Here is a 19,161-nt window from a genome sequence, read left to right as displayed (position 1 = left end):
AAGTATTTTAGGAATTTTGGCACCCCTCCGTTAGTATTTTTACAAAAAAAATTAACGGAGTGATGAAAAAATAAAATAAATGATGAATAGCCTAAATTCACATTTTTTTAAGTTTATAAGTATGACTGTAAAAATGATGAAAGATCAATGATGGTAAGTGAATTTTTTCTCTAAAAAAAAAAAAAAAAGATTAAAAAGGTTGGAAAATAGCCATTTTTATGATTGGTATTTAATGTTGTTAGGAATGTGTTTGGGATTGCAATTTCGTAAACAAAAAATGATTTTAAACTAATTCTCAGAAAATGAATCATTTGAGAATTGTATTTTTTTAAAATTGCGATTTGAAACGCAATTTTTTTTCTTTATTTTCAAATCGCAAGTAATATGGTGCTTTTTTAAAAAACACATAATTTTAAATGATAACCTGCGATTTTAAAGGCTAAACTGTGATTTTGCCAAACACTTAACTGTATTTTTAAAAATCACTTTTTTAAATCGCACATTTTAAAATCACTATTTTTAAATTACTTCTTCAAATCGCAAACCCAAACCTTTACATTATATAAATTTTTTTAATGGTATGCTAATATATTAATATTTGGCATTGTCTATACCGTTAAATACAATAATATTAAAACCGGATTTTATACTTACATCAATATTAATTAATTTGCTTGCCTCAAGCCCATGCCATTCGTGGTCCTATAGAAGTAGATCGTTCATGCCTAGAGACTGACTTTGTCCAGACTTGGAAAATATATCGTTCATCTAATTAGAGCAACTCGTGTTTCTTTTTCTCTAAATTAGAATCAATTATATAATTTGAGGGTACAATTTTTCTTTAAATTCGGTTTGAATTTCTTTCGACCCAATCTACTAAATTGACATATATCTTTAGAGCATATAATTTTCACATATATTTTTAATACACATAAAAATAAAACTCCGAATTAACATATATTCTTAAAGCATGTACATATAATAAAATTGTATGTGAAAATTGCATAATCTAATAACATATGTTAATTCAATAAAATGAGACGAAGAAATTTCTTCCAACCGAGAAAAAAAAAAAAAAAAAAAAAAGAAAGGCCATTTATAAAGGGACCAGCCCACACCTTCAGACTAGGCTTGGATTCCCAAGCTACAACTTTATCCAGTTTGGGCTTTTGATGTAGGACATTAAGCACTAAAAAGTCTAAGTGGACTTTGACCCAATCTAAGTGGACTTGGGCCGTGGGATTCAATCAATGGATTACTGATCAAATTACAGGGTCGATTGAAAAAGATAAAAATTAATTTCAAAGGTACAAAAATATGTAAACGTGAAATAAGAAAATTTATAAGTTTGAATGCTTTAAATTAAGAAGTTAACTAATATTGAAACTTAAAAAAAAAAAAAAAAAAAAAAAAAAAAAAAAAAAAAAACGAAATATCCTCAACTAAATTTTTAAATCACAATAAAAAAAAAAAAAAAACTAGAAATTATATGAAGTATTTGTCAAAACAAAAGATAATGAAGGAATGCTTGTTAAATTATAATTATTCTAAAAGTTTAAGTAGATAGAAAATGATAAATTTAATCATTTAATTAATACATTTTTTACATGTTGATACAATATGCTATTTAACTTGTTCATTATGTTAGATTTAATGGTTATAGTTTATGATTATTGGATAAGATGATTTTGGACAGTTAGATGTGTCAAAAATCAGTATGGCCCTTTGGTCATATGCATAGTAACACAAGCATATAGCTTTTCTATTTCTCTTAAACTCTCTTTTGTGCAATTTTCATCATTTCTTTCGTAATTTTTCCTATATTTTTCATAATTTTTTCAATATATTTTGCATTTATCTCTAATTGTAGTATGAATTTTTGTGTGGTTTCCCACGTCTTCTTTAGTTAATGAAATCTAATCTTGCTCTAAAAAAAAGAAAAAAAAGGAAAAAAAAAAAAGGTCGGGGGGTTGCCCTACAAAAGTTGGCCCAATTAATGCTATAGCAATGGTCCGTATATGGCAGTTGTAACGCAATTAAGGACGTGTTGGCATTTTCATTCAAATTAATTTCAAACAAAAATTCTAATAGTTAACCATCGATTGTTTGCGTTGCGTTTGCATATAAATGCATTATTAATTGTAGTGCGAGAGAAATAACGCACTTTAATTTATTTATTTTTTATTTATTTATTTGAATGAAGGAAAGGGATTAAGGGGATTTTTCCCCTAGCTTAATAGCCTTATTTATTTCTTACACTGAAAAGCCTTCCCAAATTACTATTGACCCCAAATGCCATAGCATTATTTTATGCAGTTAATTAAGAATATCATTAATTGTTGGCTAATATTAAGGGGCAGAGTTAGCCTTTAGGATTTGAATAGGTAAAGTAGAAAAATAAAAAAATAAAATAAAATTAGAGAGTAAAATTTTAATTTTTAAAAAATTATAATAATATTTTTAAATTTTTTTTTAGGAAAAAACATGGTGGGCCCCAAGCAACCATGTTGCTCTGCCATTGCCAATATTGTTAGTTCCTAAACTACGCATCATATATTTGGCGATTGTTAAAGTTATGGCATCTCTGAAGACTTTTTTTTACTAAATAATTGGGTCTGCAAAAGGTAAAAGCTTATCCGGTTGTGCAGGCATTGAAAAAGGACAACACTAATTAGAGTAGATATGGCCAATTGATTGACTATGTTAGAGTTGTATTGAACAGCTTGCAGAATTGAAATGCATCTCATGTCAGAATGAAGATATTAGAGTAGTCCATATGCAAGAAGCCCCGATCGAGGTTGTATTTGCTGAACCCAGTATTAAAGTCCTTTTTTTATTAAAAAAAGATTGATAGATTGAATTAAAAATAAAAAAGAGGGCTTCTATGTCAATCTAAAGAAGAGTTTTGTTTGATTATTGTAAGAAAAAAATCTATCAATTTGCCTCGAATAGCATTGTTTTGATGCCTCCGGTCGTTAATTAATCTAAAGACTAAGCATATATTATACCGAAACATGTTTCTTTAATAATTAGAGTTAAAGATTATTCGTGTCGGTGGTGTACTATATTTAATCCTTAAAAAAGCTAAAATAAAATAGAAAAAAGAAATGGTACATGTTGGGTCCAACTTGCTTTATAATAATATATAATAAGGTTTGGAACTTAAGTCTTTCCTAATGCAGTAAGACTTGTAGCTAATTATTAATGCACAAGGTCCCCTAGTTTCTTTTTCCTGCACCGACTTCTATATTTATTTAAATCTGAAAACTGCAGAGTAATAAATTGTCCGCCGATCTCGGACACGGTTCATGGTGGAATACGATTCTCGAGTATGGAAAATGAAATTAATTATTTTATAATTAAATTTATTATTATTATATTTCATAAGTTGACATCATTTAAATTTTTTAAATGATATTATATCATTAGAAATTTAGAAGGACTCTTTTTCATGGACAGGATCCTATTCCTTTTAGTTGAGAGTACGTTTAGTAATTTTGACACGATCTGTGAATTTGACACGAACACGACATGAATATAGATTGTTTGGGTTTAGACTATAACCCGTTTATGACCCATCAATCCATTTTATGACACGTTTATGACCCATCAACTTGTTTATGACACGTTTATGACCCATCAACTCGTTTATAATATATTTATGACACGATAATTATATATTTTTTACCAAATTAGTTAAATGGGTTGACACGCCAACCGAATTGGTTAACACGACAACCCGAATTGCCAAGCCTAATTGAGGTAACCTTGCTTTGACTTGATTTCCACTTCAAATCTATTAAAAAAAAAAAAAGAAATTCCACTTCAAATATTGTATTTTTTTTTTTTGGTACAATCAATGTGTTAAATAAATAAATCGTCAGAATAGATTAATATTTTGGAAAAAAAAAATCAAATTTAATCTTTAACCTTTCATGTGGTTTTATTTAGTCTATAAATTTTTAATTTCAATAATTAGAACCTTAAATTTTCTTTTGGTTTTAGTTAATGCAATGTGACCTTCATTTGACATATTACGTACCAATTTTGCATGCCACATGACGAAGTTATTTTAAATTACAAATATGTTCTAAATAAAAAATAATTTATTTTTAAAACCAAAGACCTGGCTGGCCCTCCGATGAGTCGATGACCATTAACTGATGAGGGGGACTGCCCCTCTTTTGTGAGGGACAATGTTGCCTTGGAGTACTGGGGTAGCTACACCTCTAAATACCTGCTAGCCAATTAAATGTGGTCGGCCACCTGTCACTATTTTTTTTTTCTTAAGATTTATTTATGATATATTTATAATTTTAAAAAAACATGTCAAACAAATTAGAGTTATATGATATTAATTGATTAACCCGATATGATATAACTTTTTTAAAATAAACAGTAAATTAATGAAAAAACCTATTTAAAACAAGAGGAAAATCTAAAAATATAATTGTTGAAATTAAAAATTTAGAGTCAAAATTGAAATAGAATAAAAACCTAAAAATATTGTAAGAACCTCACCCTCAAAATATAAGTCAAATCGACATTTTTGACCTTTTGTAAAACGAGTATCAATGACCAACTACGTTGGATTAGGAGTACCACACCATGCATATTAATTGTTTATCCAGTGATGTCACCCTCTCTTCACAGAATCCGAGGGACGCGGTGTGGTCTGAGGAAGAACGCGGATTTTTTAACATGGATGCTGCAAGTACAGCTCATACGAATCTGACAATTGGCTGCACTGCTTGGAATCCTCTGGTAGACAGCGATCCTTTCACAACACCGACATTGTAATTATTGTCCCGCCGAAGAAAGAGACTACTCTCAGAGTCTCAAAAGCGTAAAAGGCAAAAGGAAATAAAGAAGAAGAGATAAGAGAGTGTTTTGAAGCTTTACAGAAAGAAGAGAGATTTACTTCTCTGTTTCAAGCTTTCTCTTTCTACATCAATCCCACTTCTCCATTCCACTGAAGAAACACCACCCATTTGGTTTAGAGAGAGAGAGAGAGAGAGATGGGGGAGAATAGGAGTTTTTGCTCAGTCATTTTGGTGGTCTTGCTGGTGGCCTGCGCAAGTGGAGAGGACCCTTACAGGTTCTATAACTGGAATGTCACCTATGGTGACATCTACCCTCTTGGAGTAAAACAACAGGTTGCTTCCTTAATTTCCTTATTATTTTTACTTTTACTACCCCATTTTTTTTTTCTTTTTTTGTATGTTCTTATTAATATTTACTTTGTCTAATCAAAATGGCAGGGTATATTGATCAACGGGCAATTTCCAGGGCCACAAATCGATTCTGTCACCAATGATAACTTGATTATCAGTGTTTTCAATAGCTTGGACGAGCCTTTCCTCCTCTCTTGGTTAGTGCTTTTCCTTTTCTTTCTTTCTTTCTTATATATTTATATGCCTGTGTGTTTGTATATGCATTTTCTCATTGTTAACTGTTCTTTCTGCTACATTTAGACTTTGGGAACCCATTTGTTGGATGTATTGCAGCAATGAACCAATTTCATTTGGCCATGGTGTGAAAAACATGAAAAATTTCAAGGCAAATTCTTTCTTTAGACCCCCATTGGTTTTGCGTGGTCATGTTGAATGGGTGGAACCGGCCAGTTGGCCGAATGGGAGGATTGGATATGCCTGTAAATGGGGGACCAAATTTTTGTTTTGTTTCCATCCATACTTTCTGAATATGCAAATTTTTGAACCGCACATTGTATATTGCCCCAATTCTTGCTGATATCCATCAGATTCTGCCTTTGTTCCCTAGTTGGTCAGCTACTAAATTGTCGAGATGTGCTTATTCCAGAGCACACCTTTTTGACAAATGGGTCACTTCCCATCAAGTTTTTGGAATCATTCTCATCTCCCTCCCCATTTTCCATTCCATTCCGTTTAAGAGTGGAAAACAGTCAAACACCCCCTGTAATCCCGTTTCCCCTGTATTTTTCAGAAAAAAAAAAAAAAGAGACCCATTTCAATTCAGTGTGGGATTCACGTGTATTTATGCAATTTTAAGTTCTTAGTAAGGGAAACTTCGTTTACATCCCTCGAAGTATTAGTGGTTTTGCAATCGTAACCTTGAAGTTTAAAAATTTACAATGTCAGTATCTCATGTTCAACCCTTTTAATTTCACTCTTCTTTTTTTTTTTTTAAATGCCCCTGTTTTGTTTTTGTTTTTTTTTTTTAAAAGTGAAATTAAAAAAATAAATTCAAATTTCTAGTGACCCACAGCCAAGCCGTGGGCGAGTCCAAGGCATTTTTGTTTTTCTGAATTTTCACATTTTCTTTTTCTAAAAAAAGGGGGCATTTTGGACATTTTAACAAAAAAAATGGTGAAATTAAATAGGGTTAAAACATGAGATACCGACATTGCAAATGTTTAGATTTCAAGATTATGATTGCGAAACCGCTTATACTTCGGGAGTGCATGTTAAGTTTCCCTTTCTTAATAATATATTATAGACCATATGGTCGTATTGTAATGGAATCAATTTCTAGAGCATGTTGATTATTTATGGCATACTGTGGACTAGGCAAATGATGGTTCTAATCCTTAGCTGTTTGGGTTAGCTTGATTTCTTTGTTGTAAAGTTGCTGAGCAACTTGATGTCCAGTGGAGTGTAATTCTTTGTGCGCTAAGAAAAATGTTATTCATAAAAAAAATACAAATAAATAAATTCTCCCCCCCCCCCCCCCCCCCCCCCCTTTTCCTTTTTTTTTTTTTTTCTTTTTTTTTTTTTAAATTTTGGGCATGAAACAAGCCTAAAGTGTAAGGTAGTGTGGTTCATTTTTAGGAATGGTGTACAGCAGAGACGGAACTCATGGCAGGATGGAGTGTATGGCACAAACTGCCCCATCCCACCAGGGCAGAACTTCACTTATGTTCTCCAAGTCAAGGATCAGATTGGTAGCTACTTCTACTACCCTTCCCTTGCCTTACACAAAGCTGCCGGAGGGTATGGTGGATTCAAAATCGCTAGCCGCTCAGTCATTCCGGTACCTTTCCCGCCTCCTTCCGGAGATTTCACCATATTGGCTGGTGATTGGTACAAGAAAAATCACACTGTAAGTGCTTGCTTAGAACAAATCTTAACTACCCCATTGTGCATTGTGTATTGATTTTGCAAGAACTTTGAAGATATAATGGTTTATGATGTTAGATAAATGCTTAGGTGTATATAAGCATGTTATATTATGCTTATTTATAGTCTTGTATTGAATGTTGCAGGATTTGAGAGCAATTTTAGACGGTGGGAGTGATCTTCCCTTCCCTGATGGACTTCTTATCAATGGTCGCAGTTCAAATGGGTACACATTCACAGTTGATCAAGGTAACTAATTTTGATTTAGCAGGAATGCAAGAAGTTAGCTTAGTTCCTTTTTATGCATATAACTTTGGTATTTATCTAACTTTTATCCAACTTGTTGGGCAGGCAAGACTTACAGGTTTCGGATATCAAATGTGGGGCTTACAACCTCTATCAATTTCAGAATCCAGGGCCATAAGATGTTGCTGGTAGAGGTGGAAGGAACTCACACACTCCAGAACACTTATAATTCCCTTGACATCCATTTGGGGCAATCCTACTCTGTATTGGTCACAGCTGATCAGCCAGGACAAGATTACTACATTGTTGTCTCAACTCGTTTTACCTCCCAAGTGCTCACAGCAACCTCCATTCTTCATTATAGTAACTCGGCAGGAAGTGTTTCTGGCCCTCCACCTGGTGGCCCAACTACACAGATTGATTGGTCTCTAGAACAAGCTCGATCTATCAGGTACATGTTAAATCACTACTTATCCTAAAAGCGAAGGGGAACCCGTGGAATATTTAATTGAAATTGAATGTAAATGACGGAGACAAAGTTTGAACTCATGACTCTTGGCTTTAATACCATGTTAAATCATCACTTGTCCCAAAAGCTTAAGCGAATAGAAAATGATTGATTTAATTATTTAATTGATATTCTTAACAGTACCAAATTCTATTTAATATCTTCTTTGGGGGAGCTGATTGTAAATGTTTCATTTTTATAGGAAGAAAAACTCACTCTACATGTTCTGTGATTTCTTGAACCTTTTCAATAATAGCTAGATTGTAGCTTACTTATTTTGTGTCATGCATCAAACCAGACGGAATCTCACAGCAAGTGGGCCTAGACCAAATCCCCAAGGCTCTTACCATTATGGAATGATCAACACCACTCGCACAATCAGACTTGCAAATTCTGCTCAAGCTATCAATGGCAAGCAGAGATATGCTGTCAATAGTGTGTCCTTCATCCCACCTGATACGCCACTTAAGCTTGCTGACTTCTTCAAGATCTCAGGGGTATTTTCCCTTGGAAGCATCTCAGACAGTCCCACTGGTGGTGGTGCTTACCTCCAGACTTCAGTCATGGCTGCCGACTTCAGAGGCTATGTTGAGATTGTGTTTGAGAATTCCGAAGACACTGTGCAGTCGTGGCACATAAATGGCCACAGCTTCTTTGCCGTCGGGTAGGTTTACAATATAGGATATAAATTTCTTACAAACTGAGTTGTATATGAGATGTTAAAAAGTTTTATTACAAGTTGCAAAACAGATGTGGATAGTAACATTTCCTACTATTTTTGCAAGTACAGCACTTATCTTTTCTACTTTTCTGAAGATATGATCATTTTGAGATTTGCAGGATGGATGGAGGGCAGTGGACACCTGCAAGCAGATTACGTTACGATTTAAGAGACACAATTTCTCGTTACACTGTTCAGGTATATGAAGAAATCTGTTGTGGGCATCCATGAGTTTGTGAATTTTACCTGATATTAGACTCTCTCTGGTGTTTGGAAAAAATTAATTCTAAGAATGGTCTAGGGATACATGCACTATTTTTTTCTTCTCTCTCTCCTGGAAAATAATATAGATGCTTATGTCATGCAAAACTCTTGTTTGTTAATGCTTTCTAGAGGGTTTTTTTGTTTGAAAAAAGTATTTTGATGTGATTTAAACGTGAAAGTAGTTTTGAGCGTTTTGTGTTTTGGTTTGTTTGTTAATGTTTTTGTTTTGAAAAGAGAAAACAAAACGGAAAAGAAAAAATTTTATCAAACAAAGCCAGTTTTTATTTTCCTCTCAACAGGACCATTAATTTCTTCTTCTGTTCCAATATGCCCATTTGAAGTCTGTACACAACCTGAGTGAAGTACCTGCATTCTAATAGGCCATTAGTTGTTCTTGAATCACCCTATGAGACTCAATTTTAAAGTTGCAAGACATGCTTCTTTCTTCCAAATTAGTCTTTCTAAATATAGTCTAACTCAGACAGAAAATTTAGCTTGTTTGATAAAACTTTTTAGAGGATGCTTTTTGCTTTTTGGTTTAACAAGTGTTCGGACGTCAGATAAAGATAAAAGTAGTTTTAAGTATTTTATGTTGAAGTTGTTTGTTAAAAAATCAAAAAATCTTCCCTAAAAAGCGTTATCAAAACTCGGGGAATTTTTTATTTTTTTTATTTGTTCTGATATATTGTTCTTATCACAGGTGTATCCAAAGTCATGGACTGCAGTTTACATGCCATTGGACAATGTGGGTATGTGGAATGTAAGGTCTGAGAACTGGGCTCGCCAATATTTAGGCCAACAGTTCTATCTCCGTGTCTACTCCCCTGCAAATTCATGGAGAGATGAAAATCCAATCCCAAAGAATGCTCTTCTCTGCGGACGGGCATTAGGCCACAGTACACGCCCTCGGAAGTAGAAGGATAATTGTAGACGATCTTGATCCGATATCGAATTGGGCTTTTTTGAAACTGTCACGAGTGGGTGCCAGGATCATGGACGTGAACTAGGAGAAGGCTAGGAGAAGTTGGGGCTTGACTCGAGCCAGCAGTTTTTCTCCCTTGTTTTTCTTTTGAATGAGTTTTATGTTAAACCATTATTAGATCACTCTCATTGCAGGATATGTTTCTTTATTGAATTGTGCAAATTAAAGTCATTACAGCTGATGAATTTGTAATAGAACTTGGTATTCTTTTTTTCCCTCCTTTCTATTAGAATTTTTTAACCCAACTTTTTGTTTTTTTTTTGGCTTTCCATTTTCTCTGTTGAATATTTTTGTATGATTCCAGATAATATCTTATAGGGACAAAGTTTCCCTTTATATTGGGTCGGAAGAAATTCTTCCAATTCAGTTTGTTAAGACAATTTTTGGTACAGTAGCACAAACTTCTAGAAAGTCATTCCTTATTCCTTGTAAAACAATGAATATTAGCAAAGAAGCTTGTTGAGGGTGTTAGCTAGTTCCACTCTGATGCTTAATTCAGTCTTTGAAAGAATTTGTATCAACTCTCAATAATCAATAATATCAACTGAAAAATATACCTGATGCATGGCTTGTGCATATTTATAGTGGGGACTTCAACCGTTCACTTTAGATATGGAGGGAACCGATTCTCTGATTTTGAGGGGTGATTCCGAGCTATCCGTGATCGGGTATCTCAGGCTTTGATATCTCTAAGATACTCTCGGGTATCTTGGGATTTGATATCTCCAAGATACTCAATACTGACTTCTCGCAAGTTGTTCGTGAATGGGCTTAAGCTTTGACTTATCCAATAGGCCGTATAGCTGGCCTTTTTTAGGATTAACATCTGTATATGGGCTTGCAAGAATTAAATAAGCCAATCTACTAACTATGAGGAATATTTCTTAATACAGTTTCTTATATTGATATTCGCCCTTAGAATATGTATTTTAAAAATACTTTTGAGAATCACACGCTTGAAGCATAAAGTTAGTAGGGATAGAGCCAGACATTTTAATGGGAGGAGACCAATTATATATATAAAGCCAAATTTTAAGTAAATTAAACATAACCCAATTTTTATATTTTTATTATTCTCTTCAAATTAAAAATAAATAAGCAAAATAAAGTCAAATTTTAAGAAAATTAAATATAACCCAATTTTAATATTTTTATTATTCCCTTCAAATTAAAAATCAAAAAGCAAAATTGAAAAGAAAGTTTTTTGAAAAAAAAAGGGGTAAAGAAAACCGCTGTCCAAAGATTCAGAAAATGAAAAAAAAAAAAAAAAAAAAAAAATTTCTCAATTTCTGTACTAAAATTGAGAAACTTTAGTTTGATGAATTGTGTACTTCCCGGCGTTCTCACAAAGCTTTACACCTGGATGACATTGCTCTTGAAGCTAATATTCTCTTGCTCATTTTGTTAGAACAGCCCACTAACTGTTATACAAAACACATTACATTCTACAAAAAACACATTATGCTAAACTCAACATAAAACAAATAAAACATATATCTTCTATATTTTTCTAAACCCCATTTTACATTATCTTTACTACACATCTTTAGGAAATCAAGCTTTGTCAGGAGTGTAACTCATCTAGTCCACACTTGTCTTCTTCCAATACATTGATTTACTAAATCCATTCCATTTAGTACTTAACAAAACATATATAACCCGTAAAATATTAAAGGAAAAAGTTTTGACAATAAAGATATCGTTCCAAATGAGATTAAACCAATTGAAGAGTTGATAAAACGGAAAGGGGCCAAAAAAATTTCTTGTTAGGAGTTAATAGACAAAAAAAACCTTATATATATGAGTTGGGGGTTTAAATAGATCGATTTCAGCGTGGTTTTAGTTGAAGATTATAGAGGGAAGTTTTACAGAAATGTTCAATTATGAATCCTAAAAATAGAATGGGAAGAAGTTATTGAAGCTTAAAGGAAAAAGTTTGAAGGTCATATTGTGTAAACTAGTATTGGGAGCGGTAGTGTATCATATCTGAAGACAACGAAATGATATAAAGCATGCTAATTTGGTGAAGACAGAGGAGCAAATCATTAAGAAGATTGATTGGGAAATTAGGATTCGTGTGATGGGGTGTAGGAAGGTTTAAGAAGTCAGAAGAAAACAGATCATATATGTGTGTGTGCGCGCGCGCGCGCTCTGTAAATGGGGGATATATCCCATACAAGATTCTTTGTAAATAGAATTTGGAGAGTTTGGTTGTATATCGAATTTGTAAATGTCTCTGTAAGTTTGATTGTATTGCAGTAGCTTGATAGTAGGTTGTAATTTTAGTAAAAGGTGCTTATTCATAAAATTAGGAAAAAAAAAGGAAGGGGGAGGGGGGTGGAAGGGGGAAGTTGATTTTATCATAATTTTCTTACATATGAGACTTCTCTAAGCAAATGGTGAGACTCCATTGCAATGTGAATGTGAGTGACTTTCCACTCATAGTCGTGTGTAAATATATATAATCACATGCAGACCAATAATACATAGTATGTAAATGACTCGACAATCTCATCCAGTTTTCATCGTGGATACTTTTAGAAAAAAAAAAATACGACTCTTCACATGTCACACTTATTTTACATTGATTGTTGTAACATGTTTTAAGTTTTTTTTTTTTTTTTTTATGGCTGATATAAAAAGCCACTAAACATGCTACGCCAGCCGATGTAAAAAAGAGTAATGCTACTCTTTACATTGAGCTATTTCAGTTGGTGTAAAATAAGTATAAAGAGTAGCATTATTCTTTCTAAAAAAACAAAAAAGAGACTTCTCTAAGCAAATGGTGAGACTCCATTGCAATATGGTGAACGTGAGAGAGTTTCTACTCGTACGTAGTCGTGCATGTGTGTATATATATAATCACATGTATGCATACCAATAATACACAGTATGTAAATGAATTGACAATTTCATCCAATTTACACCGCGAATACTTTTAGAAAGAATAATATTATTCTTCACACTTATTTATTATTCTTATTTTAAATTGGTTGTCATGACGTGTTTTAAGTAGTTTTTTTTTTTTTTTTTTTTTTTAAGTGACTGACATGAAAAGTCACTTAAAACACCTATATATATCAGCCAGTGTAAAAAAGAGTAATGCTACTTTTTACATTAAGCTACTTCAATTGGTATAAAATGAGTATAAATTAAAGCGTAGCATTATATATTCTTTATAAATTGGATGAGATTTTTTATTTGGATGAGTGTCGGTAGAGTTGACCGACTCTGTATACATGTAGGCATGGAATACGTAGACATACTGGACAATACTTATTGCACATGGTCCCAGACCCGAAGTAATTAATACGTACAGTTGGTTAAACTTTTTGAAAGCATGTTTCCTCATTGTCAAAGAAAACACCAGCTAGAGTCCAACGTCGTGATCATTGATCAATGAATCAAAATTCACATTGATGCAATGGGCTCAGCATTTATTTGAAGAAACAAAATATTATCTTGATTCCTAAGCTACATCTCATAGTTTAATCTCTTATTTTTAAATACACAATCATATTTGTTGTGAAAAACTTTGACAAGATGTTTCTTAATAAGGCAATATATATATATTCAACTCAACCAACCTTATTCTAACTAATTGAGATCCATTTTGTAATTCTTTCCCCAACTAATCAAGGTCAACTACTCTCTCTCTCTCTCTCTCTCTCTCTCTCTCTATATATATATATATATATATGATTCATTTGGAAAATGCAGGGTATTACAACTTTTACTATAATTATTTTATAAATTGATGTGATAGTCTAAAATTAATGAAATGATTAAGAATATATAATTAACAAGTTTGTCACTAACTAATTAAATTAGTAAATCAAATTTTTTTCTTATTCATTTAATCAATTATAAATCAATTTATAAAAGTCTAATTATAAAAGTTATAGTATCCCTATCCACACTATTTTTTTTTTTTTTTTTAAACAGCTACACGTACTCTTGCTAAAACCAAACTCTCAGTCACTAGTTTTACAGACTGTATTTTAGTCCTCTCTCTCTCTAATCCTTTTCCTTCACTTCACTTATAACCTTTCTGGTTTTTTTTTTTTTTTTTTTTTAAAAATTATTATTATTATTATTTTAATGCAAAAGTAAGATCGAAGTGTTCTTTAATTTTTTAAACAAGTCCTACGTGCAACTAATTGAGTCTTCTCTGACTTCCATTTTCTCAATTAATGTTCCCGCCAAACCCCCCAACTGTCCCAACGCGCCACAAGACCATATTGCACCCATTACTGAATTTAGTTGAGATGCATCGATTTGGCAAGTGGGTGAAGCCTATATAAAGAGAGCTTTCATGCAAACGGATAGCAAATTAAGCTGTAATATCAAGGAGCTAGCAAGCCATGGGTGTCTCTTCGAAATGGCTCTCTTTGAGTGTTCTTGTTCTATGCATTGTCCTCCATTTGAGCGCAATCAGTTCACTTGGAGATGACAAGCTTGACAAAACTAGATTTGGTGATGACGATTGTGGATATGGGGGCCGACGGGGATGTGGTGGTAGGTGGGGTGGTCGTCGACCTTATGGTCATGGTCCTCGAGGAGGTGGCGGCGGTTTGGGTGGTGGAAGAGGTGGTGGCATTGGAGGAGGTGCTGGAGGAGGAGGAGGTTTTGGTGGTGGTGGAGGTGCAGGTGCTGGAGGTGGTGTTGGTGGTGGAGCTGGAGGCGGTGTTGGTGGTGGTGGCGGCTTTGGTGGTGGTGGAGGAGGAGGTGTTGGAGGTGGGTCAGGTCATGGAGGTGGTTTTGGAGCTGGGGGAGGTGTAGGTGGTGGAGCAGGAGGAGGCATTGGTGCTGGTGGTGGCGGCGGCGGCGGTGGAGGTGCAGGACATGGTGGAGGCTTTGGAGCTGGAGGTGGTGTAGGAGGTGGCATTGGTGGAGGTGCAGGAGGGGGAGGTGGTGGAGGAGGAGGTGGTGGTGGTGGTTTGGGCGGAGGATCCGGCCATGGGGGTGGGTTTGGTGCAGGTGGTGGAGTAGGAAGTGGAGCTGGTGGCGGTGTTGGAGGTGGAGGAGGAGCTGGAGGTGGTGGCGGTGGTGGCATAGGTGGAGGATCAGGTCATGGTGGTGGGTTTGGTGCAGGTGGTGGTGTAGGAGGTGGAGCTGGTGGCGGTGTTGGAGGTGGAGGAGGAGCTGGAGGTGGTGGTGGTGGTGGCATAGGTGGAGGGTCGGGTCATGGTGGTGGGTTTGGTGCAGGTGGTGGAGTAGGAGGTGGAGCTGGTGGCGGCGTTGGAGGTGGAGGAGGAACTGGAGGTGGTGGCGGTGGTGGTGTAGGTGGAGGGTTAGGCCATGGTGGTGGGTTTGGTGCAGGCGGGGGCGTTGGAGGTGGAGGTGGTGCTGGTGGAGGCATTGGTGGTGGCGCAGGAGGTGGTGGCGGTGCTGGTGGCGGCCATGGCGGAGGATTTGGGATTGGAATTGGCATCGGAGTTGGAGTTGGAGGTGGTGCTGGTGCAGGCCATGGATCTGGAGTTGGATCTGGCAGCGGCGGTGGTGGACATTAGAACATTTTGTCCCTCAAAACCAGTACTCTTTGAGTCGAGTCGTCTTGTTATCAGTTAACCCAAACTACGTGTTACCGCTAGCTTTGTATGGGAAAAAAGCTTGTGCCTTGTGGTCTTCACAGCACTGCACGATGCATATTGTAATTTCCTAATCAAAAGAGAAATGTCATAATATTATAAATTCCCTCTTTTCAATTGAAAATACTACTATTACTCAGTTTTCATTTCATTATTACAAGCCTTAAAATGCAGTATTTCCATTTCATTGAAATTTGAAAGAATAAAAAATACCATTAAACACCGAGTAGTTACTATATATATACATATATATTGAACATTTTTAGAAAAGTATTTTGGTCGTCACAACAAAGGCAACCTAGCTAGCTAGGTACGTACGTATAGCAGTATCCTAATTATGAGTAAGGATGTATACGATGTCAATAGATGGACAATTAATTACCACCTCCTCATACTTAAACCTCGAAAAGTTAGATGAAATAAAAAACAAAGATTTTAAATTGATAACTTATTAAATAAAAAACTATTTCATAAAAGTACTTTTGATGTATGAGCTTAATTATTTTCTATTTTTAATTCTTGAAATGTTATATGAAATTAAATAAAAAAGCATTAAAAGAAAACCGAGTAGTATAAAGTTATAACAATTTAAAATCATTGGTTTTACTATATATATATATATAGTAGTTCTAGTTCTTAAAGCTAATATATTCGTTTTTACCTTTACAAAAAAATGCTACATGTACCAATATTTTCTTAAGTTTCACACCATCTTAGTATTTATCTTTTAATAACAAATTTAGTACCTCTAATATTTTTTAAAAATAATATATATGCAACTCTTTTACAATTTGTTGACACATCAAAATAGAGTAATACTTAACGTTCGTAACATTTATGTCCCTAACTCTAAAATTGATGTGATTTTTAAAACAATAATTAATTAATGATTTATCACAAATTCAATTATAATTTTAAAAGCCATATGAAAGGACATAACTCCAAGCATATTCTAACCCATGCCAATAAATTGTAAAAAAATTGTGAGTTTAACGTTACTACTTACACCATTTGCCTCAAAGTTTTATTTTTATTTTTATTTTATTTTTGGATAAGGGAGCGGTTCACCTCCAGTTCAGTTGAAAACATGTCTTATCTTTGTCAAGGAAAGCAAAAATGGGACGCTCTCTACAAGTTTTCTAGAGGCATTCCATGCACTTTTGTTTTTATCTTTGTTGGATCTTCCATTTGATAGTGGAAGGGACCAAGTCTTGTAAAAATAGTCTTTCCTTCTTCTCATCTATTTAAAAAAGAAAAAAGAAAAAAGAAAAAGTAATACTATTTAACAGATTATTATACGTACGACTGTCGTACAACTTGATGATTGCATTCGTATAATAAGCTACTAAATAACATTTCTTAAAAAGTAAGCACGGGAATCCAACAACTTAAAAGAACAAATTTGTATTAAATTAGCAATATATATAAATCTAGCTAATCTAACGCCTGAACACCCTTTTTTAAGTAAGTAAACTAGGTATATTCACTAGGTTGATTCATTCATATTTCTTTTAAACTTTATGGTCTATAGCCTATAATTTTCACTAATTAGGTTACAACTGAAATGCTTAAAAGAGCATATTTGTTATTAGGATATGTATTAAATTAGCATATATATGTAAATCTATTCATTCATTTTTTTTGTTTTTTTTTTTAATCGGGGTATCTGAAGCTTCATCTTAACTAGATTCTCGGAACACCATGCAAAACTCTCCCTCCACACAAGTCGATTCGTTCATATTTTCTTCAAATAGTATACATTCACGTCTTCAATTTCTTCTTCTTCTTCTTATTATTATTAACTTTATTGCCTTTTCACCACTGTATATACACTGCGAGGAGATGGACCATTTGAAAGTCATTCAGATTTGTCATATAGAAAGCATATAGCTAGAAAGCCACCCATATAGCATAGACAACAAAAAAGCAACAAGGTCTCGTCAAGATCAAGAAATGTAATGTTGTTGCTAGTAACGTGGCTTATGTCGTTGTCTATGACGGGGTTTAACATTGTTGCGGGTGGGTTTGTCGGGTGCCCAAACGCTCAAACCACGTGGCACCTTCGTGTTCAGCTTTAAACCAAATAGTTGAGGGACTACAAAATTAATTCTTCTGTAATTTCCGGTGGAAGAATATCAAGAAAAGCCGCTGGGTTGTCATCTACAGCTACGAAAGAGACGTAAATACGTGCAGTATATGCTTTTGGAAGATCAGAGATGATCGTCCATGTCAATTGAACCACGACAACAACAAGTATGATAAATGCGAGAAGTGGCCGGAAGTATTCGTAGATGATCTTCCATGTCATCCATCTTGAGCTATTAATTACTTTAAAAATAATAATAAAAAAAATAAAAATAAAGAGTTCTTATATACCTTATTATGTGAATTGTGTCCTTAAAAAAGAACAAAAAAAAAAAAATTTATGTGAATTGTGAAATAAAGCGCAAACTAGCGTATGTTTGCCTATTATTAATAGGGTTAAATACGTTTTTTTTTTTATATTTGAGTCTTGAAAACTTTATTTTTTGGTAATTGAGTTTCAATTCGCATAATAGATGATACATCCGTTTTGGAAAAAGACCAAATTAGTACCACAATCAAATTTTTTGTTCAAAAACTAACGGCTCGCTAGGTATCAACCCTTGAAGGTTGACACGTGTTTTAATATAAAAAAAATAAAAAATAAAGAATCTTTAAAAATTAATTAAAAACTTAAAAAAAAAAAAATTGAAAAAAAGAAAAGAAAAAGAAGAGTGGTGGCCATGGGGTGGTTCGGCCAACCCAGACCAATTAAGAGGATGACTCCCCTTGGCTAAAATGTGGAGTGCGCCACCCCTCTTCTTATTCTTTTTCTTTTTCAATTTTTTTTTTTTTTTTGAATGTATCCTGCTGCCTTCAAGGAAACATCAATTGAAGCACGTCTATTCTCTGCCACAAAAGAACCATACTGAGACTTCTATATACAGTAGGATCAGCAGCAACAAGTAGCAATGTAAAAACAAGGTAAAATTGCATAGGGAAGCATGAAAGCAGCCTCGATCTAAGCTCAAAAGACCAACCACCAGATCTTACAAGTAATTCAACTAGCCGTTTTCCTGAGGAAAAAATGAAGACTTGATCAAGAGGAAGCTTTCTTCCTGAGGAAAAAAAAACTTTTCCAGAAAATAGTTTCCCTAGAAACTAGCACAGTCGGAGGACAAAAAAACCACACAATCAAAGCCAGTTCAAACCACCATTACAGATCAAACATATGACATATCCAACACGTACAAGTACTACACAACCACCAAAATTTCACACACATACACATTATCATAACCAATCAAAAGCAGAAACAAACAAAACGCACCGTTTAAGAAGTTGTACACCTCCATATCAAGTTGGAGACAGCTCTTCGACCACCATGACCTGACCTGACACTCCACCACCACCACCTCCAGCTCCTCCTCTGCCTCGAAAACCCAGTGGCTTGTGTTAAAGGATAGAAATCCTTTGTCATAAATATTGATTTGTATTTTCTAAATCAAAGAATTTAGATAATTTAATTAAAGTAGATTAAGAGATATGTTTGTATTTTAAATTATTAAAATCACATGTAAAGCTTTATATATTGAACATTATACTCAAATCAAATATGAAGGAAATATGTAATCTATAAGACTTTAACATATAAATGTAGGTCATAGGCTGAACTACCTTAATCTCTACATCTTTCTCTCTTTCCTTTTCTCTTTGATTGTCATTAGTTT

General features: G+C 34.1%; 2 protein-coding genes across 2 annotated transcripts; both read left to right on the top strand.

Annotated features, from left to right (window-relative positions):
• Positions 1-4,759: 4,759 nt before the first annotated feature.
• Positions 4,760-10,037, top strand: LOC133861140 (L-ascorbate oxidase homolog). Its single transcript, XM_062296856.1, has 8 exons — positions 4,760-5,156; positions 5,262-5,371; positions 6,810-7,080; positions 7,244-7,346; positions 7,449-7,794; positions 8,150-8,515; positions 8,692-8,770; positions 9,537-10,037. Exons 1-8 carry the CDS (start codon positions 5,019-5,021, stop codon positions 9,750-9,752), a joined length of 1,629 nt encoding a protein of 542 aa, XP_062152840.1. The 5' UTR covers positions 4,760-5,018; the 3' UTR covers positions 9,753-10,037.
• A 4,128-nt stretch (positions 10,038-14,165) lies between these two features.
• On the top strand, positions 14,166-15,484 carry LOC133860180 (glycine-rich cell wall structural protein 1-like). The gene is made up of 3 exons (XM_062295834.1): positions 14,166-14,624; positions 14,730-14,972; positions 15,084-15,484. Exons 1-3 carry the CDS (start codon positions 14,183-14,185, stop codon positions 15,329-15,331), a joined length of 933 nt encoding a protein of 310 aa, XP_062151818.1. The 5' UTR covers positions 14,166-14,182; the 3' UTR covers positions 15,332-15,484.
• Positions 15,485-19,161: the final 3,677 nt, after the last annotated feature.

This window comes from Alnus glutinosa, chromosome 2 (assembly GCF_958979055.1).
Source record: "Alnus glutinosa chromosome 2, dhAlnGlut1.1, whole genome shotgun sequence".
Lineage (NCBI taxonomy): Eukaryota > Viridiplantae > Streptophyta > Magnoliopsida > Fagales > Betulaceae > Alnus > Alnus glutinosa.
This window is presented reverse-complemented; position numbering and strand designations above follow the sequence as displayed.

Excerpts from the sequence above, each read along its gene's own strand:
- LOC133861140 (XM_062296856.1), top strand. The coding sequence starts at position 5,019 with ATGGGGGAGAATAGGAGTTTTTGCTCAGTCATTTTGGTGGTCTTGCTG. Across the intron at positions 5,372-6,809 it reads GAGCCTTTCCTCCTCTCTTG|GAATGGTGTACAGCAGAGAC; the intron begins GTTAGTGCTTTT and ends GTTCATTTTTAG. Across the intron at positions 7,795-8,149 it reads GAACAAGCTCGATCTATCAG|ACGGAATCTCACAGCAAGTG; the intron begins GTACATGTTAAA and ends GCATCAAACCAG.
- LOC133860180 (XM_062295834.1), top strand. The coding sequence starts at position 14,183 with ATGGGTGTCTCTTCGAAATGGCTCTCTTTGAGTGTTCTTGTTCTATGC. Across the intron at positions 14,625-14,729 it reads TGGAGCAGGAGGAGGCATTG|GTGGTGGAGGAGGAGGTGGT; the intron begins GTGCTGGTGGTG and ends CAGGAGGGGGAG. Across the intron at positions 14,973-15,083 it reads TGGAGGAGGAGCTGGAGGTG|GTGGTGGCGGTGGTGGTGTA; the intron begins GTGGTGGTGGTG and ends GAGGAACTGGAG.